This window comes from Haliaeetus albicilla, chromosome W (assembly GCF_947461875.1).
Source record: "Haliaeetus albicilla chromosome W, bHalAlb1.1, whole genome shotgun sequence".
NCBI lineage: Eukaryota > Metazoa > Chordata > Aves > Accipitriformes > Accipitridae > Haliaeetus > Haliaeetus albicilla.
Genome location: NC_091515.1, coordinates 821,156 through 843,411, shown reverse-complemented (window position 1 = coordinate 843,411; position 22,256 = coordinate 821,156). Strand labels below are relative to the sequence as shown.

The 22,256-nt window shown below is 50.8% G+C and overlaps 2 protein-coding genes across 11 annotated transcripts in view; one reads left to right on the top strand and one right to left on the bottom strand.

Annotated features, from left to right (window-relative positions):
• WDR7 (WD repeat domain 7) overlaps positions 1–7,172 on the top strand; it is a 151,109-nt gene extending 143,937 nt beyond the window's left edge. For all 10 annotated transcript variants that reach the window (XM_069774991.1, XM_069774989.1, XM_069774986.1 and 7 more), the window contains 3 exons: positions 1,494–1,598; positions 4,346–4,550; positions 4,720–7,172. In XM_069774991.1, coding sequence (XP_069631092.1) covers positions 1,494–1,598; positions 4,346–4,549 — 309 coding nt within the window. In that variant the 3' untranslated portion in view covers position 4,550; positions 4,720–7,172. The remainder of the gene's footprint in view (positions 1–1,493; positions 1,599–4,345; positions 4,551–4,719) is intronic.
• Positions 1–21,080, bottom strand: part of TXNL1 (thioredoxin like 1) — a 184,971-nt gene extending 163,891 nt beyond the window's left edge. The window contains exon 1 of the mRNA XM_069774996.1: positions 21,074–21,080. The gene's annotated coding sequence lies outside the window, so the exon portion shown is untranslated. The remainder of the gene's footprint in view (positions 1–21,073) is intronic.
• Between the last annotated feature and the right edge of the window lie 1,176 nt (positions 21,081–22,256).

Here is a 22,256-nt window from a genome sequence, read left to right as displayed (position 1 = left end):
TCTGAAAAAAATCCCTTATGCTTCACCTACAATAGAAGGTGTACTTTTTTTTTTTTAACTTTTAATTACATTTATTATGGCAGTAGTTCAAAGGATTTTAATTGCATGCTTCTAGTTGAATCAAGATTGGGCATAAAGGATGCCCTCGCTCGGTGGGCAGGCACAGTGCTGTGAGGGGGCAGCTGTTGTCTGCTTTGTCAGGACGTTTCCACTCCCTGTGTTTGGGATATGTTCTGTGTAAGCATACCTAGACCCTTTACATTGCAATGCAAATATTTCTGCTGTTTGTTGGAGTAGAGAGGACTCTCTTAGTGCAACGGTTGTCAGTGCACACAGAGGTGCAGCTGTAAAGGATGAACAGGTCTGGCTGCGGGTGGATGTAATTCTGCAGTCCATCATCTGCCTCTTGGGGAGGTTTTCACAAAAAGGCAATTACGTTCCTGTACCATTGGAAAGGAGTTTGTGGTCTTCTCGTTACTGTTCCTGCGTAGAGTTACGCTATGGCTGTCCTGACGAAGGAGCAGTGGCATGAGTGCGGTAACTTTAACCACCGTGGGGGAAGCGGGTGCTTGGAGCAACGGGGTGTGCAGCCATGCCTGCTGCCCAGCTCTGCTCCCGGCCTCTCACTGGTGCCAGGGACCCCACTGAAAATGTTTAGCACTCTGAACAGGGTGACATTTCTGCAAAGACTGTTTATAAAGGGGGGGTGGGCAGATTGTGCTTCTTACCATTCCTTGCCTGCTGCTTAGCCACCTGGAGGCTCCTAGACATCCAATTTACAACCTCCGTTGGGGAGCGTTAAGTATTACATTTTTTTTAGAAAATTCCCGTTAAAGACGCATTTATGTTCATATACCTGACAAATTACTTTGGTTTAAAAACCAGATTTGGCAGGGAATGTGTTCATATGATGATTTAATTCTGTTTTATTAGCTAAGCAGCTATGAGAACACTTAGAAGAAATTGTCATGGTATTTAATACTGAGCGGCATGTGCTTAAGTCCCACCTGATAAGAAAGACATTTCAGTGGTGTACTTCCATGGTTTGGGTTGTCTGGAGGCATTAAGTGCCCTGAGGAAAGGGCATTCTCTGTGCTGAGCACAAGTCCCTGCATGTGACAGCAGGAGTTACATTTCATGCCATTCCTTCAGTTGCACGGGAGCAGCACGTGCCGCCCTCCTGTCCTCCCCGACCGACGGGAACCAACCTCTGCAGAAGAGCTTTGCTTTGCTCCTCAGGGGTATTTGCCGATTAACACAATGACAGTCAGAAAATGAGTGCTAGAATAACAGAAAATGCAGGTGAATATGAAGAGGCATTTCCACATAGTATTTCATTTTTACTGCTGGTAATGGTCTCTCTCAGTTTTCCAAAAAAGTTTTGTAGAAGTTCACGTACATGTGCATTCGTGTTTACTTAAAAGTCTGTTCAGCAACGTCGTGATGATGGGTAGTGAATCTTCTATGTTCCTGTTCTCTCTCCCTCTTGCCAGACTATCCATGGCCATAAAGGACCGATAACTGCGGTGGCTTTTGCCCCTGATGGCCGGTACCTCGCCACGTACTCCAATTCCGACAGCCACCTCTCCTTCTGGCAGGTAAGGATGCGTTACCGTCCGTCTGTCTTGCACGCACATGGTTAGTAAACTCACGTTTGGGACTTTCTTTTAACGTTGTTCCATAATGGTGTAATACATAAGGAAACGCTGACAACAGGAGAGTCCCAGAAGTTAGGGCAGAAGCTGAAATCTCAGCACAGAGTTTTGTCACTCACCAGCCAGCCCCACGCTGCCCTCCCATCTTACCCCCCCATCTTACCCCGAAGCGAGCGTGCTCCTCTGCCTTCAGGCACCCGTGCGGGCAGGGCAGGGTCGGCTGCTGGCCTGAGCTCGGTCCCCCGGTCCCCTGCACCTCTCTGCTGCACAACTCTTCCTTCACCATCCCTGCAGGCTTGTGAAGACAGCTTTGAGTAGCGGTGTCCCTGTAACGCAGGGGATTTTTCCTGTCATTGTTTCTATTTAAGCACTTCTTGCATGTATCCATGGGTGAGGGATGGGGCTGTTTGCATACACATCCGTACGTCACTTCTGGGCAATCAAAGCACATTCTCAAATGATAAACTTTCATGTTTGATATTTTGAGTACGATACTGTTGTAATAGTTCAACTTCACATACCTAAGATATCCACTGGATAAAATGTAGAGCCATGTAGGAGACCCCTGGCTAGTTCTGCACGGGCCAGGGCAGCGGCTTCTCCCTGGTACCCGTCCCCTTCCTACCAGTAGGAAGTTTTCTTCTCCAATTCCTGCAACCCCATCAATTCCAACAGAGAGTAAGCTTCAGGAACATGCCTCCTATTTTTTTATTTTTTTTTTTTAAGCTTGATGCAAAACTCTCAGGGCAAACACTGGTTCCCAGTACCGCGGTGCCCGTGCCCCTGTGCCCAGCTCCGCTCCAAGCCCTTGTGTGGTGGTAGCATTGGGGACCCCTTTGCTGGGCTGTGCCACACAGTGTGGAGCTGTCTTCTGTTTCCCTAATGGTACTGAAAACAGGAAAGCTGAGATATAAACGATATAAAAAGGGTCTGGAACACAAGTAGAAACTGAGAGGCCACCATTTTGTGATGTATCTAGAGGTTTATTTCCTTTAACATACAAGCAATCCTTTTCTTTGTAATCTCACATTGGTATGAATATTTTGTGTTGGTTGTAGGCTGCTGCCTACATTCCCCAAGCAGGATTTTTTTTCCTCTTTCAAATGGCGTTAGACTTAAAAAATACTTTATTTGGCAGCAACTGATCTGATCGACCAATGTGTGCTATCAAAATCATGGAGTCTTACAGTAATCAGACTATAGAACAGAACTCAGTATGCCCATAAGTACCAGTTACATTCTTTAACATACTTCCCCAGTTTTCTGTCATTCAGTAGTTCTACAGGTGCCATTAAAAAATTCCTAAATTATTATCCATTGTTATATTGTGTGCTTTCTGAAACAGTAAATGAGAACAGCAAGAATCTTCATCCATCAGTTACGTTTATTCAATTTAAGTGCTTGGGGAAAATCTGGAAAGCAGTCGGGCTAGATCTTTCAGAATTGGCAGGGAAAAAAGAGTCAGGCATAAGTTTTAAGTTGTGATCTGCCACACTCATCCAGGTGTATAAACGTTCACATTAAAGTGGCTTTTACACAAAGAGTTAAATATACCTACACATTTAGTTTTAAAATGTGACCTCGTGCACTAGTGATTTTTCCCTTCTGTGTTCTATTTGGCACTATTATTAATGCAGGAAAATCAGTAACATTAGTCATCTTAAAAGGGTTATTACTCAAGATGATTTAAATTGTGAAAATGTCAGTGGTGCTTGCATGCTCCCTGCTAGAGATGCCATGATTTACACTCTCTGACACCGCTCTGCTGCCGAGAAGAGCCAGGAAAAAGTAATGGCTTGTACTTTGTACTGATCAGAATTCAGGACGTGGCATCAGCAATAACGCGCCTTAAATGTCCCAAGATTTGCCAAGGTTTCACGGGGCACGTCTCAGGGATGCAGCCGGCCGGCCGCCTGCTGATGGAAATTCTAGGGTTGCGATGCATGCGGATAGAAAGGTTTTTGAGAGTAAAGCAGCATTTCAGAAAGCATAAGATTTTGTGTATCTCAGTGAGTTAGATCAGAGAATCATTTTTAAAAATGTGGAGCTAGACGATGCATCAGCAATAATTGGCCTGCTTTCCAAAGAGTGTAACTCAACAGATCTCTTCTGAATGGCCTCTTCATCTACCAGACAATAAAAAAGCTCTTGTTGGTGGGTTCTTCATCTACCAGACAATAAAAAAGCTCTTGTTGGTGGGTTTTGTCTGTTCGTACCTATCATGATGACTGCTCTTTAGTCTGCATATATTCTGCTTTAGTGTTTTTATGATTTTGATAAATAATATTCTAGCATAAATATAATCTTATTAATATTTCATGTTTTTTTCCTTAAATTCTGATTGTGTATGCTTATGCTTAGCATGTCTTTATAAAATCCCCCCAAGGAGCGCAGTAGGGTATGCCCACTGAGTTCATCAGGTCCTCCATTGTGCACAGTTGTGCGTCGTGGTCATTAACCACCATCCAGACCACCCAGCACACCGCCTAAACGCTCAGCTACCCTTCCAGTAAACGGCATTGCTTGGCCCCAGTCTAATGAAATTTTAATTAAGCCTGCTTTGAGACAGCACTGGTCCCGGGGGTCGCAGAGATGTCGATGTCTGGGAGGAGGTCCGGGTGCGCGTTGCGGGTGGTGACCCACCCCCAGAAGCTGCAGGCAGGGTGGGTCACCCGTGGGTGTCTTTCCAGATGAACACCTCTCTCCTGGGGAGCATCGGCATGCTGAACTCTGCGCCCCAGCTCCGCTGCATCAAAACCTACCAGGTGCCCCCCGTCCAGCCAGCCTCGCCGGGCTCTCACAACGCCCTCAGGCTGGCACGGCTCATCTGGACCTCCAACCGAAACGTCATCCTCATGGCTCACGACGGCAAGGAGCATCGCTTTATGGTCTAGGGTAAATCCCCCGCGCTAGAAATCCATTTCTTTTTCGAAGTTCCTCGTAATTCTCCCTGTCTCTGTGCTCCTCACACGGGTTGCCCACGCCAGTGCCTGCAGACCGCCGGTGGGCTCCTGCCCGGCTCTGCGGGGCGGCTGCGCTGACGCCGGCTGGTTTTTCCTTGCAGCCGGGAGAAGGAAGGCGACGGCGCTGGGGAACGTGCTCCTTGCGTGGCGCAGCAGAAGCAGGGGATCAGTAACACTGTGACGGCGCTCCTCGGCCAGATCTGCAGCGGCAGGAATCAAACCAGGCTTTGCAGCCGGGCTGAACCCAGCCCCTTCCTCGCTGGATATTGAGTTCACGCAGCAGCCCTCATTAAACACGTTTTTCCTTCGGAGACGCTTGCAGAATCTCAGTGTTTACCAAAAAAGGCTCATTGTTTACATGTACTTTCTCCTAGTGACCACTGAATGATGGTGGCTGATGCATCTCAGAGCTAGGCACTTGGCTTTCTTAATGAGGGGCTCGTTGCCTCGAGATGGGGAGGGGGTTGAGTTTCGGGGGGTGGATGGCCTGTGTTCTGATCTGAAGGGGATGTTTCCTCATGCAAAGTCTCGGTTTTCAAGAGAATCGGAAGTGCTGCTGTGCTCAGTCACTGTTTGCTGTAGTCTGGAAGAAAGAATAATAGTCCACATGTAAATAAATTAAAAAAAAATCTCTTTAAGATGGAATAGCAAACTTGAAAAAAGGAGTATTTATATATAAAGGTGGTTTTTGCTACCAATGCAGGTATTTATTTAAAAAAAAAAGACAAAAAGCTTTTTCTTCCTAAAGCCGCTCCCATTTGTGCCGAGATGTGCAGGACAGTGAGACTGCACCCACGCCGTGCCACCCTGCGCTTGTGTCACAGCCACGGCTCCCACGGTGGCTTCACCGGGGGACCAGAGGGCAAGGACACAGGTCCTGGAGGGAGGCGGCACAAATGGCAACGGTGGGGAGCAATTCTCGCTGGAAAAATGATGAAAAGTATGTAGAAGGTAAGTTATTTGAATGGATATATTGAAACGTTTTCTTCAGTAGGAATATTCCTGTGTAACATTACCTGTGACTGTGTTTCCCTCTTCTTACATATCTAATTTTGTGAAATATTTAATAGTGTGAAAGTATGCTGGTTTATGCTCACAGTAAAGAAAAAAAATCTATAAAATACTATTTTATTTAAACATATTGATGTATATGTTTGTATAGCTTTTTCTTTGCCATTTTTGTCTGAAAAGCTCACAGAACTAAGAAGACTGTCTTTACGTAATAAAGTAAAAATGGTACTTATAGAATCTTCCCTTCCCCAAAAAGGAATAAATGAATTTAAAAATGGCTTCTAAATATAAAAAGCATTGATTTTTTTTTTTTAGGTGGTCTGTGTAGTACACTGTACATGAAAGTGAGATTTACAGTCCAGCAGTTACATATCTGTTTGCTGTTTAAAAATAATTTTAAAAAAATTTAAAAAGCAAGAAATTAAGACCATTAGGAATGTTTAACACAAACTGCCGTAAAGTTTAATCTTTTCTCTGGCGGGAATGTAGTCTATAGTGGAGAACTCTGTAGTAGAATATCAGGGTCTTTTCTAAGTGAACTAATGCAACGTGCATGTACATTGTGTTTATACAGATATATGTGTAACCTTGGAGATCAAAAAAAAAAAAAAAGAGGAGAGCTAACAGAGTCTTTTCATCCGTAGAATGAAATGCTGTAATTTTCAGTGTAGGCTTATGAGGAGAGTGCTAAGGTAGCCTGTAAACGTTCTCCCACCGGTATCCCAGGATCCTATCCGTTGGGTTACGGTAGATATCACGTTATGTATACGTGTTTATTTTCAAAACAAAATGCGGCCCCAGTAGGAATGGGGACCGTGCCCCTGCAGTGATTTCCTTTGTGGTATAGTGAACAAACATCTTGAATTATATATGCATTAAAATGTTTGTTTTACGCTAGAAGCGTAATGGATTTTCTCAAATGCGGAAGAGAGCTGGTAATTTTCCTCGCCGTCCTGCCTGAAAATCAGTTCATGTAGCAAGAGCCGAAGCGTTAGTGGAGAGAGAGTTGCTTGCGGAGGAGTCGCTAACCCCCCAAATGTCCCTGACTGGAGCTGGGGCCAGTCCGCCCCACGTCCCCGGCCGCCGGGCTGGGCACGGGGCCGGCGTGGTCCCCGCTGGGCTGGAGGTCCCTCCCCAGCTCACTGCTGTGTGCGCACCAGTTAAACCCAGCCCGCCGCTTCGGTGACTCTGTTAAGCCCAGTCCTGAACTTCTGCCCAGCCTCACGCTCTCAGCACTGCAGTGAAATGTGTATTGTCATTCCGGTGTAAGCTTTTAGTGCTTTATTGATTTGTTAGTACTGTATTTGGACTTGTCCTTGTAAATGTAGAGACGTATGTGGCTTCACTGGCAGTTTACAAGCAAAAGATGACATGATGAGACACCTGTATGAAAATGTTGTGATGATTGAAGTCACCGTGTATGGTGAATGGTTCAAGTGTCTGCCTCTCCAGCAACTTCTTGACGAATCCACTCCCCGTCCTCTGTATGTATTAAACTTCCTGGTGTAAATATGCTTGTGAAATAAAACTGAATTGTATTGAAGAGCGTTGGTTTCGTGGCATCAGCCTGATGGTGTGTAAATAATTGCCTGCTGCTGATTTATGGGCCAGTACTCTGAAGTCTTTTCACTGTTTAAGAAACTTCTTCCTTTTCATTTGAAAATCAGCACGAATGAGAGCAGAATGAGTCACCTTAAGAGCGGGCAGGGGGGTGTGGTGAAGAGGCTTCAGCCTTTGTTACAAACAACGAAGGTAGAAGGGTGCTGAGAGTAAAGTTCTCTTAACTCCCAAAGCAGTGTATCCAGGCAAACAAGGGAATACTCATCTTCCAGAAATTCACCAACACTGACGTGTGCCAGGTGATGCTCTTCCCTCGTCCTCTGGTTCGCGTTTCCCCAGAGAAAGTAACTGAAACAAATTAAACACTGAGATTTTTCTGAGGTGGCGTGCAGGACTACCAAGTGCATTTAACATAGCATTGTGTTTGGGTTGGGATCTGCGTTACCCATTATTTTTAAAAAATGGCAGCTGTGTTTGCTTGCAGAGGAAGGCCCAGTGCCGTGCGGCTTGCCGAGAGGCGTGGGGTGAGCCAGGGACGGCCGGAGCCGGGTCAGACATGACCTCAGCAGCCTTCAAAACGAAAAACCCACAGAGGAATCGTGTGAGTCCTCAGTTTTGGGGTGCGGGAACGTGTTAAAACACCAGTGGCTCCGGTATTTCCTTGCAGGTAAGGCGCGCTGGTGGCGGCTCGGTGGGCGATCCGGGGCCGGCTGCGAGGGACGGGGCACGGTGGTGCAGGAGGCACAGCCAGGCAGCGCCGGGCGAACTCTCACCTCTCCCCTCCTCGGCTGACAGGCAGAGCTGAGCCTTGAAAAATCAATACTTGGGAGCCAGGAGGGAAATATTTCCAACCTCTAACTAGAGAATGTATTTTGACAAGGCCAAGATAATCCAGGCTGCACAGGAGAAAGAGAAAAGAAGACTCATTTTTAAAGCTTGACACTTCAAGGTGTTTTTGTGCAATGGTTTAGAGAGAGCATCGATACGTACAAATACCAAAGGTCAAAAAGAAAAGCCAGAAGAATTTCAAAAATTAGATGCGCTGGTTTTGCTGTTTACTTCGCAAAATATGAACTGTTTGATTTGTGTAGAGAGACGGTCAAATGTAGTGAGCTCAGTGCTCACTGCTGTCTCCTCGTTTAATAGAAATGAAAATATACTAAAGCCTAGATTATACCTTAAGCAATTTACCTATAAAAAGTACATGCCTATTTCCTGCTATATATCTGCATTCAGGACATTAATTGTTTTTGATTTGGCATGATTGCATTTTGATGCAAAAAGATCAATATTTTTTTCATTTATGCAGCATCGTTTTTTGGTAATTAAATATCTGGCCGTGTACTTGGGTACTACTCAAAATGATCAAAAGCGCTGCAGCCCTTCTGCCGCTCCTTGACCAAGGTTTTGTTGGCACCTGCGGTTTTTGCCGGGTGAGTTAGGTCTGACGGAGCTGCGTCCGTGCCCGTGCCGCAAAGCGAGCGAGCGGGGCGGTCGGTGCCGACCCCTTCCCGGCTGCAACTCCGGGCAGGATCTGGGCCGGGGCCGCGATGGAGGACGTCATCCTCCGTGGCTTAACGCCGCGCTGGCTGGGAGCGTCCGTCCCTGTCCTGGCGCTGGACGTACAACCGCACCTTTGGCCGAGAGCTGTAAAATCGTGTCGAGGTGAATTTCACACGAGGAACGCAATGCGGAGTGGCGTGAACGATTAGGACGTTCCGCTGGACTCGTCTAATACCGGCCCAAGTAATGAAACTGCCCTGAAGCGTCGCGTAAAGCCAAGCGGCATCTTGCGCAACCTTGGGGGGAGGAGGAGGGAGGACGCGATGCCCGCACCGCGGCTGGAAACGTGAGGGACCGCCCGGGATGTTCGCGGCAGCGGTGAGGAGCTGGCGGCCAAAGGTGAGGAGGGGCAGGGGCAGAATCGGCCACGTTACGCGTCGGAGACGGAGGAGGTGCAGCACCGCAGCCCGAAGGGGACGTCGTTAGCGATGGAGCGGCCGGACCGGCCTTCAGACGGTGCCGGGGAGCGGCTGGGCGGCACGCGGGGGACGGACTGACGGACGGCTGCTGGGACAGAGGAGGGGAGGCAGAGGAAGGGGCGGATGAGATCAAATGGGAAGGTGCTCCTTTCTCCGGCTTGAAAGAGCATGCATTAAGGCTGAGGGAAACGAGCCAACCTGAGAGAAGGTGATTGAGATACGGAGCGATGGACTTGTGCATTATTAATTGCATATGCGTGATTGTCTCCGAACTGTCACACAATATTCTGCCTGAACTGACGCAATGGAGATTGTCTAATTAGCGTCTAATCCACTAATTAGCGTTATTTGGAGTAAGATACTGGAAATGAGAAGTCACTTGAGATTTACAGAAAAAAAAACCTCCAGAAAAATTATACCAGGCACATCAAATCCACTGCCTTCAGTTGCATAAAACATGAGGGAGGGCTCCCCCGCTTTCCCTCGTCACGGCTCCTCACCCAGGGGCTCTGCCGGTGCCGCGGCCGTGCCTCCCGTCCAGAGGAGCCCATCCTGCCGGCAGCGCTGCCGACCGCGGCAGGAGCCAGGCTGCGTTCAAGGCTTGCGTGTGCGTTTGGTTGATGTCCTCCTCAAAATACGTCAATCATGCCTAAAACCAAAGCTATTTGAAAATGCAGACCACTGAGGTCAGTGTAAACTCCATCAAATGTATTGATCAGAGGTTTTTTCCAAAGCGCATAATGTTACGGTCGTACGTGGCGTGTGTCTTGCCGACGATCAGCATTCCTTGCAGCTGACTCAGAAATCCATCCACACGCATCTCGCTCCCTCTGGCCTGATGTGAAGGGATGGGTACGACCTCTCCTGCTGTCTGCTGGAGTTCCCCACGCGTTCGGGCAATGCTGTGCCCCGCAGGGCATGGTCAGAACTTGGATCTCGGTGTGCTTGGTATTCTGCAGGTTTCTGGGACAGGCTTGCCTTGGGATCCCCTGGTCGCCAGACAGGCATCAGCTTAGAGCAGCCCGATCCCCGTGTCCTGAGAGCAAGGCTTCCCATCCCACGGAGAGGGACGCGGCCACGAAACGCACCAGCACTGAGGACGTTCCTGCTGCACGCTCCTCTCGTGCTGGATGTGTCCCTTCAGATGCAGGCAGGGTAAGGACAGTGCTCAGAAGAATAAACATTTGGGAGTCAGTTAGTTCAGTTTCAAACAGTGATTTTTGTAGCCAAAACACTTCTTCAAATTGACAAGTTGTATGCAATCAAAGAACTGTAAGTGGAAGGCCTTTAACATGGTTAGCAGTAGCTTACGTATTTAAAAGCCAATGCATTAATAGCAGAAATTGGACAGGACCCAAAGGTATCTTGCCCTCTGGATGCTGCAGGAACTTCCACAAGCAACCGATGTGCAGAAGAACCCAAAGTTGAATATATCTTCTGAGCATCACCCCGCAAGCTCCAGAAGCTGTGCAAGTTTTCCCTTTAGAAAACAGAGTTCCTGGCCAGCTACAGCCCTGGTGTCTCTCCCTCTGTTTCCATTGCCAGGAAAGCACAACCAGGGAAAAAGTTCCTTTTCCTCCTTGTTCCCTCCCGTGTAGAGGCAGCAGGACTGACGGCCAGGTTTGCTGTCCTGGGAACACGGGAGGCTGCGCGGGAGCTTCGGAGAGCTTGTGGGCACCGGGGAGCGCACGGCAAACCGAGATGGGCTGCCGCGGGTATTCAGTCCCGAGGTTTGCAAAACTGTGAGGACCTGTTGTGGGATATCAAGTCTGTAAGAAATTCAGGAGTATCTCAGTTTGTAAATTAAGCCTCTCAGGTGGTCCTTCCTGTGTTCAAGGTCTTTGAGCGTGCGTGGAAGGAGCGCACATCTGATAACATCTACGCCACTGCGATTTCGTACCAACGCTGCCTGGCATAACGTGTGGTGAGGGACCTCGGAAGGTCCCAGGTGCCCGACGCTGGGCAGGGACAGTGCTCGCCACGGTCCAGGGAGCTGAGGAGAAACCAGGACAGGGGTTTCTTCTGTTCTCCCCACAAGCGGTCCAGGCTGTGCCGGGCTTTTAGCAAACACTGAAACTTTACCAGCGATAATACTTTTGTCTGAACAAAAAACATCGGTAAAAATCTGCATCAGAGTCTTCAGTGGGATAAATTGACACTTGATGGCAATAGTTGCCTGGAGTGTTCTTTGAACAGGAGGGCTCCTGGGGAACTTCCCTCTATCTCTGATGTCTGAAAATTAAAAATTAATCCTGTATGAAAAATTAAAAGGTGAAACTTTCTGCTGCAGCAGCATAGCTTTTTGAATGTTGATTTTGGTTTTAAGATGAAGGCTGAATGACATCTACGGGAAGATCATTGTTGGTTGTTACATTTAGAATATATGATTTTAATTGATTTTTGTAAATTGGAAACCTATTTGCAAAGGACTGGAGTAGCTTAAAACCGGGGGGGGGGGGGGGGGGGGAGATGTTTATTTACTGAAGTAACTGGCTTTAAACAGGCATTTATTAATTCCTGTAGAGCTACTCCCAATTTACAATACAGTAAAAGAAAGCTGATATTTTTATCATAAAAATGGTGGTGGAATCTGCACATCTTGCAAGTTTAAATTTGATTTAAAAAAAAAAACAAACCACCAAAAACCACCTTTCTGACATCAAGGACTGCCTCCTGCCCCTCGCTGTTCAGGCACGTGTCCTCGCTTGCTGCACTGGCAGTGTCACTGCCTGGTGTCACCCTCTCGTGACCAGTGTCGTGGGACAGCCAGGGGGTCCTGGTGTCTCGGGTAGGGCTGGCCGCTGGGGAAAGCTGCTGTACTCGTTCCTCCCTGAGATTAGTCTTCCTCTGTAGTCAAAGCAAATGTTGCGGTCAAGTCGGAGTGATTTTAGCAAGAGTATTTCTTCTTACAAGTTTATCCAGAGCCAAGGGGGAGGGAAGTTGACTGCAGTACTGTTTTTATCAGTATTCACATTCCGATCTCACCTACTGCATGTTTATTTTAAAAGACCCATTTCTTCATCTTCTGCATGGCCTAGGACTTCAAAGGTGCCATCAGCTGGCTTGGGCAGAAGGCTTCTCTCTTGGCAGTCTGGCTGACTTCATCCTGGCATTGCTTACCAGTCCAATCTGCAAAGATACAGCTGATGAGAAGATATTCAAGTGACAGAGCTGTGACTATGTGTGGTGGTAGATCAGCTGGGCCATGACTGCCAGAATACCCAAGGTCACCTTAAGGAACCCGCTTGGGACCTGACGCAGTGTTATGGTATTTACATCTTCAATATCTCAAAGATTTCTGGCTTTATTTTTTCTGTTACTCTCTAGTAGAGCGCGTTCTTACACCTTGGTTTATGTATGCATTACCTGTGTTTGTCAGTTGAGATCTGGTAGCAATGCAAGAAATATGGCAACTGTGTGTAGGTGCATTGGGGCCACCGATGCTCGGTCCAGGCCAGCAGAACAGACCGTTTGAGGGAGCATCCCACCTTGTCTGAAATACGACAGTGGCTTTGTCCAAGAGCACAGCCACTGTCCCGACCATCAGACTGCTGGTACCAAGCTGCCTGAGACAAAGGGAAAACCAGAAGAGAAGTTTCCCCACGGTTGGGGTTGCCATGACCGTTGCCGTTGGTCAAGTTCGTGGAGGTGCGTTTGACGGTAATGAGTATCAAGGATCATGTTTTGCAGCTCTCACTGCACCTGACTGCTTTTATACTATACATTATGAAATACTGTGTTTCTTATTGAATAATGATATTGTAAAAACCAGCTCTGGGTCCAACCCCAGTCCTCATCCCCTTCCATTGGTAGGAGTGGGGTGACACCATTTATAAATTTAGCCCGGATTATAGTATGAATGATATTTCTTTCATTTAGGTCTCATTAAAAGATAAAGGCTTCTTTAGCAGCCTGCAAGGACTAGGAGTAACAGAGAGCTGTTTGGTCCGGTTTCATGGTCATCTCGGTTCACAAATACATCTAAGCGGTCACCCCACTGGCACCAGTGCTGAGTCTGAGGTGCCTGGGGATGGGCAGGGGTGAGGGGGGGAGTGGATGCTCTGGACGTGCCCTTTGGAGACGGGACCATCGCTGCTGCTGCACGGGCTGCTTTGCAGTCAGCTGGCCGCCCGGCAGCACGGGTACCTGTGGGAGAAGGTGTTTTCTACCTTTCTGTCTTGAAGGATAATGTTGACCCATTTTTAATTATCTTGTTACTCCAGGAGGCTCTCAAAAGTGGATTTTATGATATATCAGGACAGAGATAGTATAGTAATGAATTGCAATGAAATGCAAAACAGTATGGAGCCAAATGGGAACCTGTTCAGCAATGCACAGCACTGCTGCAGAGTCACAAAAAATATTTCTTTCTGCCTTAAGGACAGAGAATTTATTAAGGCAGGCTGCATATTATCACCATGTTTGCAGTTTAGCCAGAAAGTGACTTAAAATCCATTTTAGAGCAGTCCCGGATTTGTTGCAGAAACAAATGCAACTGTGGTTCCGCCAGCTGCCGGACTGCCCGGCTCAAGGAGAGGGAAGGCAAGAGGGAGGAGGATGGGGAGCAGAATGAACCCTGGGAGCCAAAGACTGCGTGAGAGGGAACCAGACGATCAGAGAACGACTGCAAAGCATGTGTGGCTGAGCAGGAGCCTTCGGAGTGAGCACCAGACGCTCCGGGGCCAAACCCAAATCCCGGTGCGATCTGCCGAGACTTGCAGAGCCATTTCCCTGGGCTCGCTGAGCCGTGCTTTCAAACCTGGGTAATGTTTTTTTTATGAGAGCGGACTGCTACGCCTCCTGTTCGCTCTGCCAAAAAACTCGGGCCAGGCAAAGTCATTTTGGCAAATCATTGTTTTTCTGGAAAATGCTGTTCCGTGCAGCCAGGTTATTCAGATAGTCAAGGTGACGCCGGCAAAGAGCGCTCACCATCGACGCCAAAGGCAGAGAACAAACTGGGAGCGTTGGTGTGGGGCGTTTGTGCCAGGCAGGAGAGGACTGGGGAGGAGATGTGATACTCTGGGTTGGGGCAAGTGCTGGGAGACGGGAGCCCTCAGCCGCTCCTAATTCGGAGAGGAGGCTTGGACTGCAGCATCCCGTGCAGCTAGGTGGGAATGAAGCTGAGCGGGTATTCGCGCGTTTTGTATGGCTCAGGAGGAGAGGCAGAGCTACCCTCTCAAGGAAACCTTCTCGCCCAGTGCTTGCTCCGAAATACAAGGCAGCCCAGTTTGTCCTTGTCCCCCCCAGGGGATGTGGGGTTCTGAGCCAAGGTTTCACATTCAGGTGAGCTTTCTGGAGGAAGAAGGGAGAAGGGGACAGAGGTGGCTGCGGGGGAGCCCAAGCCCCAGCGCAGGCTGCCCTGGCAGGCGGTGCTGTCTCCATCCCTGGAGATGCTCCAGACCAGACTGGATGTGGCCCTGGGTGGCCGGCCGTGCCTGCTGCGGGGATCACACCGGCTGCTCCCCAGTGCTGGGTTTTGGGGCAGGTGGCTCCGGGGCCGCCGGGCTTGGGAAAGGGTCTCTGATGGCGCCTGGGGAGCCAGGATGGGCAAGGCAAAGGCAAACGACAGGAGACAAGGCAGCTTTTGGGATGTGCTTTGCTCTGTAGGCAAAAGATCTGATTTGTATCCTCTGCTTGGGGATGGTGACTTGAGAGATACCCTCGCTCATGTGAAGCGCGTGTGTAAAGGTAGGGGGGTTACACAGCGGGGAGAGGGGCCGTGGGAGAGGGCAGGCGAGGGCTGCCTGCGGTTAGGCAGCAAGAGGGCAGGAGCTGCCGTAGGAGCCCGGGCAGCATCCGTCGCGGAGGGGGCGAGCTGCAGATTAGATCTCAAGGTGACGGTCACCTCTGACCTCCCCCAGGTCCTCTGCCGCTGGTCATCCATCTTGCGGCCACTCTCCAGCAGCCCCTTCTCCGTTCCTGCAGCCCGTGAGCATTCGCCATCGATCTCATTGATTAAAATCTGCATCTGCCCCGGAGTGAAGGAAACCATCGGCGTGCCCAGGAACTTCAGGCTGGGGTTTTCTTTCCCCTCCTGGTGTGTTTGCCAAGAACAGGTCCGTTTTCTGCCCAGAGGCTGCATCCGAAGAAAATTCGTTTGGGAGCGTGAAAGATGTGGTATGTTGAGGATTCTCTCCGACTCCAGGGGCCACAGAGAGGCACAGCAGCCAGCAGCATCCTCTCCCAAAAGCTGCTCAGTGGCCCCATGGGAGCAAGGGGCTGCCTGAGGGGTGCAGGGGGGTCTTACGCCCCAAAACCACCATTCTTAACTCTTCCCAGCACATGCTGCCATTTAGCCATGCGTGTGTCCAAGGCTTCACCCTGCTCTGCCCAGGCGAAAGCAGAGGTGGGAAGCTCACCCCGAGCAGCAGCACGCTCTGCCCATCCAGCCTCGTGGAGAAACACCGGTTAAACACACACCAGGGACGTGGCCAAGCCCAACCGGCCAGGCTGGGATGGGAAGGTCTGCTCCTGGGATGGGGGGCAGTTTGGAAGGAGGCGGGATGTGGGAAGTAGAGCTGAAGGAGCATCGCCAGGGAAGCAGCATCACCTGCCTTACCAGAGTGCAGTGCAAATGCCCATCCGTTTAACTTCAGGCACCTGGAAAACAAAGCTGGACGCGCAGCGGCAATTGGAGAGGATGCATGAGCGAGGGTCCTCTGGGCTGGTGCTGGAATGGGGACTGGGCGGGGAGAGGTGCACAGTGGAGGGGATGGGGACAGAGGGGGCAACACCGGGGTCGGTGGGGTGGGAAGGTGGTGAGGCTGTGCCCGAGGTGGGTGCACCTCCCTGGGGTAGGGGTACACCTCCCTGCGTGTTGCAGATCAGTAGCTATCAGTGTCTCTGCTACCTTTTCCCTCCAAGCAGCTTTCCTTCCTCCGTGGCCGTTTTCTCCCCATCCTTCCTCAGGAGGAGCAGCGCCGGGCAGTGGCATGGTCCCAGCCTGAAGCTCAGACGTGTCAGCAGCAGGCAGGGAGGGTCAGCAGGCAGGAGCCATCTGCCCGTGCACCGTCACACGCATGCCCGTGAGCACATGCGATGCTAGAACAGCATCCTTTAATCACAGTTATTTTAAAGAATGAAGCGGACCAGAGCAGAGATTAAAAGCTAACCTGACACAAAACCAATCAAAGTTATCAGCAAACCATTAAATTGCTTCCAGAAATAAAACTCGGCTTGTCTCGGCAGGGAGAGAGGTGAGATGGACGTGTCTCCCTGCTCCTGCCTTTCCCACTCCCATCCCTGCCACTGTGGCCGGGGATGCTTCCCACCTCCCACCGGTGCCTGCTGGACCAGCCCTGGCTGAACATCGGCACCGCCGGCCCCCGTGGGCCCCTTCCCATGTTTCCAACAGTGCAGGAGCCTCAGCCTCAGGCTGAGATGGAGGTCGTGTTTTCAGCAGGGTCTCGGCACTTTGCCTCCTCGCGGGCAGCATCCCCAGCTCTCCGAGGAACTGCTGGGGAACCACTTGGAAAGCGATTTTCCCCAGGTACTGCTTCAGCCTCTATGGCCCCGGTGCTGCGTGGCACTGCCTGACGCTTGCCCTCTGCACAGCACTTGCTCTTTCGGGTTTTTAATGCCACCAGCTCTGCCGAGCCCAGGGAGCGCGGATCGGGGACCTGTGCAACGTCCCCGGCCGGGCTTCGCTCCCAGCCTTCGCAGGCTGAGCTCGCCTGCGTGCCGCTGCTCCGGTGTAACTACTGGAGCTTCGGGCAAATCCTCGAGCGGAGCCGACGGAGGTGTACGTCTGCTGAGCTGCCGCTGCTGCTGCTTGTCCTCTCCGGCACCGTTGGGGCTGGCCTCGTGCTGGGCACCGCGGCCCGACGGCAGCAAAGACCGAACTGGGGAGAGGAAGAAGCCGAAGCGCCGGAATCTCCGTCTGCCGTGGCCGCTGCAGCGCTCGGCTTTCCTGAGAGCCCCTCCGTGAGCCCCATTGATCATTCATGGCATGTCAGGTGGCGTGCAGATGGGAACACAGGCCTATTGATTTTTACTAGCTTACTAAAAATTGAAAAGGGGGGAGCAAACACCCTTAAAAACCTGGCATTAAAGCATCGTTTCCTGAGCGGTCGTTCCCCAACGTGGGTTTGTTTTAAAGGAAACACAATATACGCGTGCGTGTTTTCCACGAGAGCGAGGGTAACGCCGAATGGCGTTTATTTCACAGGCGAGGCCGTCTGCTGAGCCGCAAGGAATGGCAACGAACAAACAAAGCCCCGAGCCCGAACCCAATCTTTGAAAAGCTGCGTAAGTGAAATGGATTCAGCCAACTCTAAATTGGCAGCGGTCCCACCCCTGGAGATCCGCGGGGTATGTAATCAGGGGGCGAGCAGCAAGATGAGTTCCCATCAAGTGCACTGGCTTGGAAAATGGGGAAAGTTTAGGGTCAGGCGCACGCATTCCCGAGGGAAGGCTTACCATGGGAAATGGGAAGCGGAGCGAGCTTCAGCCAACGGCACCATGATTACTTGTTTCAGTGTCAATTTTCTGTACTTTTCAGTTTACTGAAGACATCCACCTGCTCGTGAAGTGTTGCAGAGCTCTGGCTGCGGGAGGGAGATTCTTTCCTTCCCTGAGCCAAATGTTAATTAGCAAAGCCTGCACGATCCTTGCCATGGTTAACGTACGTATCCCGCCCCACGGTTAATGGAAGCGTGTCGCACCATCCGCGGATAAATTAAATGAAAGCATTGCTCGGTGTTCTCATTTTCCTCACTTGTATCCCAGTGTTGTTTTCCCCACAGAAGAGATACTTTGACTATGTACAGCAATTCATCTTCGCGTATAAGCCTGCAGGTAAGGCTAATATCAACTCCCTAATGGTCTGCTGTCTTACAAATGATATAGGGTATTTGGAAGGAGCATAAATGGGACTCGTGAACTTGGAACCACGAGCCGCCTATCAGGGACAGCTTATTTATTCCATCCGCAATGACTGGTAATTATTCCGTTTGGGAGGGAGTGATCGCCCCAGCTCTGTACCTGCCTGTCACACCTCTTGCAGACCTTCAGAACCCCAGCCCTCACGATCCCCAGGGCGTGGGTCGGGCAAAGGCAAGGTTCTCCCAGTGGCTTTGGAAGAAATCCCCTTTCCTGTGTCTTCGGATGGATGCTCTGGTATCAAGAGGGTGCAGGAAAAAATGTATGGGAGAAAAACCAGATCGTGCCATCTTTCATTATTTTAAAAGAGATTGAGATTAGACTAAAATTTGAGTGATTTTTCCAGATTTATGCTGGGGGGAGGGGGCGGTCCAGAGCTTTTACAATCATTCATCAAAGTCTGTTTTTGCACAACAACAAATAGTAAGTCCCTGCCCTGGCTCTTTAGCTGAACGAGCAGAAGGCAAGCAAAGGGCTATGCTAGGAAATGCGCAGCAGCCCCTGCTCAAGTGTATCTGGGTTTACTTTGCACAACGTAATGTCAGCTTTGAATTATGTAGGTGAGGGACAATCCAAGTCATTAGAATTGATGTCAATAAAACAGCTGATAACATGCCACGAGCAAGGTGTATGCAGCACCAAACGATCAGCTTCCAAATCCTGCCGTTGCTCGATCGGGGTTTGATGACCGATAACTAAACGAGCAAACCCCCAGCCTTGTGCGTGCCCTGGCTGCGGGTGCCAGGGCTCCGGGACTTGGCAGGATCCACAATGCTGCAAGTGACTTGCTTCCATGTTATACTTTTAAGAGCCCATCTTGTGAGGCAGCCGACAGCAAAGCTTTCCTGGGCAACATTTCCCAGGATTTGTGAGAGGTTTGTTTACAAAACAACGGTCCTTCGTTCAGTTCCGTCCCAAGGGAGGCAGCGTGGGATGCCGAAGGTCATGGTTTTCAGGTCAGAGGTTCGAGTCACAAGGGATTAAAAGAGATTAAATATCTTCTTCTCCAAAACTGGAGGTTTGGATAATTAATTGCTCCCTAAACATGAAAGCTTTAAATGATTGCCCTCCATATATGCCAGATTCATTCTCCTGCCCTCGTTATTTGTCTCTGCGGGGGAAATCACATGCCGATGTTAAAAATATTTCTCTTTTTGTAAAACCCAGTCAGCATTATTCAGAGCGGGGGCTGACTCTAAAAAGTTAAAATTTTGCTTATGCAGTTATGCTTACTTGATTTTCCAGGTGAATCAATACTATGCTTAAAATTAAGATTTCCTACAAATTCTCTCCAAACTGCTTAGAACTACCACTGCGGAACAGTGCCCCGTGACAGGCAAGGGCCAGTAGCCTGCTGCCGAGGAGGGGACGGCAATCCCTTTCTGCCTTCGATACCCGAACCCTGCGCTTTCCCCAGCATCACCACCCTTGAACCTAACAGACCTCTTCCCACGGTGGGGGGGGCGGGGAGGAAATCCCCCCAAAGGAGGATCGGTGCTGTGGGCTGAGCTCTTGGAGGTGATGGCATCCTCAGGGATTAGCCACGGCGGTCACACGCCAGGCGTGAGCTCTCCGGCGATGCGATCCCGCATGCCGTGGGGCTGAGCGCTCCCTCCCCGCTGTAATCCCCCAGCATGGGCTCCGATCCAGGTACGGCCCCCTTGCCCCGTCAGGGCCATGCTCTTGTCCAGCCAAACTCGGTGCTCGTTAGAAGTGGATTTCAGGGAGCCGGGCAGGGCGATGGAGCCGGGCACGGCGATGGAGCCAGCAGCGCAAGGGAGCCGGGCAGGGCGGCCGCCCGGTCAGCCCCTGGGAGCCCCCCCGGCTTCGCCTCCAAGCATCTTGTCCAACTCCGCGAAGGATTTAAACACACGTTGAAATTAATCTGCTGGATAAAACCTTTTCTTCATAGTCTTTCATTAATCACCCGTCCTTCCCATATTTCCTTGTAGGAAAATAGATTTTTAAACCTGTCAGATGTGGTTTTGTGGGATTCATTTTGTGCCTTTTCTGTCTGTTCTTCTGCGCTGCCAGGGAGGAGGGAGACAATTAACTGATGTTTTAAAAATGCAGAGCACTCATTACTGTACTTAGCTAATAGATACGAATTATGTAACTATTGGATGTGCTTAGAGTATTAAATATAGATTTTTATTTTGGGGTATTAGGTTTCCCAGCAAGGCAGGGGATTGACACCGCTGAAAATTCAGCTCCCAGTCGTATATAAAATAGGTAGCTGCAAAACCTGGGCCCAAATTTGGAAAAAAAAAAAAGAACAACCAGCAGTAAAACTGGCATTAGAAAGCCGTATTGGCTTTTTTTTCAGACAGGGCAGCCCTGCCGCCTGTGCTGGCATAGCTGTGGTGGGCATTTGCAGCACGAGGCGAGGGTGATGCTGCTGTGGGGCGACAGTCCGTGCCAACCCCGGGGACTGTGCCTGGGGGCTTGTCCCGGCTGCCTGTGCTGCCGAGACCCCCGGGGTCCCCGCCTGGGGTTACTGCTGGGGGCAGGCGCTTTGCTGGGAGAGCCTGGGAGAAGGAACGTGGCCATGAAAAGGCCAGACCATGGCTCCCATCGGTCGTGCCCAGCTCCCGCCCACCTCGTCCCGGCGTGGTGTGATGCGGACGGCCGATCCTTGCCTCAGGGAAGCCGGCGTCCCCCGCCGAGGGTGGCCAGGCTACGGCCACGTGCGATTCCGAGCCGGGGGCTGGCTGGGTGCCGAAGCGGCACCGGCACCGGAGCCGTGCCTGCCAAAACCCCCCAGCAGCTGCAGCACCCGGCTGCCGTGGGGTGCCCACGGTGAGGGGCTGGACTGCCAAACATGGGGGCTTTCGCCTTCGGACAAGTGCCTTCATTAGGCATGTTTTAGACCAAAATTTGTGATTTGCAGCTAAACGCCCCAATTCAGTGCTCTCAATTTGTCCACTCTTCTTTCTGGGTTAATCTAAATCCTGGCTGGCTTAAACTGCCCCGACCAAATGCCGTCTGCTCCGCTCGGCGGGGCCCCGGCGCTTCGGCCGGCACGGCGGCGGCGGTGGGACGTGGAGGGGGACTTGTCCCCAGGGCCACCTTCCAAGGTGGCAGCGGGGGTCCTGCCAGCCACGTGTCCTACCATGCGTTTGAGGGGGCGAGGACGGAGCGAGGAGGGGCTGCGGGGACAGGGCTCCCCCCAGGACGGTGGCACCGAGGGGCGGCTGCCCCAGCGCAGGATGGCGGTGTCGTGGTGAGCAGCCCCAGCCAGCCGTGTGTCCGAGCCCTTTTCAAGCCCGTTTTTTACCGTCACGACATCCCCTGGATGCAAGACCCAAGGTTTTGTTAGGTACGGGATGAACAAGGTCTTTCTTTTTGTTTGCTCACCGCCTGCTATCTGCTCATCTCCCCTCTGCCCTGTGCCTTCCCCAGCGCCGGCTCTGCCAGCCCCAGTGGGTGGTTTCCGGGATCAGGCAGGATGCGGTCCATCACTCCGGCACACCAAAACACGCACCCCAAAGCCCAGCTCAGATTCCACGCTGGCAGGGCACCTCCAGGCAAGAAATCGCACCAATTACGATTGATGCGAAAATGCGGGGACCAGGGGAGGAAAAACTTCCAGGAAAGGCAGCACCGGAGCCCCCAGGGAGGGGTGCGACGGGAGGGGAGGGAGGCTGTCACTCCCTAACGAACCGGGAGTGATTAGCGGCTGTCACTGACGGGAAGGACGCCTGCTCTGCCAAGCCAGAACAGTATCAAGCAGCTTTAATTTGTCAGGAGCGTGAAGCCATTCCCTGAATAAGCTGCTGGTGGACGTGCGGTGGGGAACCGAGTGGATCCCAGAGGGTGTGGAGGGACCGAGTGGATCCCAGAGGGTGCAGAGAGGGATGAAACGGTGGCTTGCCAATGCAGCAGTGGGGGGTTGCCCACTTTGCTGCCCATCCCCTGGACTGGATCTTGCCCACCGTGCTCCAGGCCAGGTTCTGGTTTGGATACTGGGCATTTTACAGTTATTCGTTAACCTAGATATTTGTATTTCTGCAAAGTAAAGCTGAATTTGCATTTTCTAGAGAAAAAAAAATGCCAACTTTTTTTGGCAAGAAAAAATAGCTTTGGGGCTATGGGTAAGCTTTGCTGCTTTGCTGCTTTTCTGCATCCCTTGCAGTGAACTTCTGCCAGGTGCAAGCCCTCGGGGAACAGAGCATGCTGTGCTTTTGGCTTGGGAGATGCCTCAT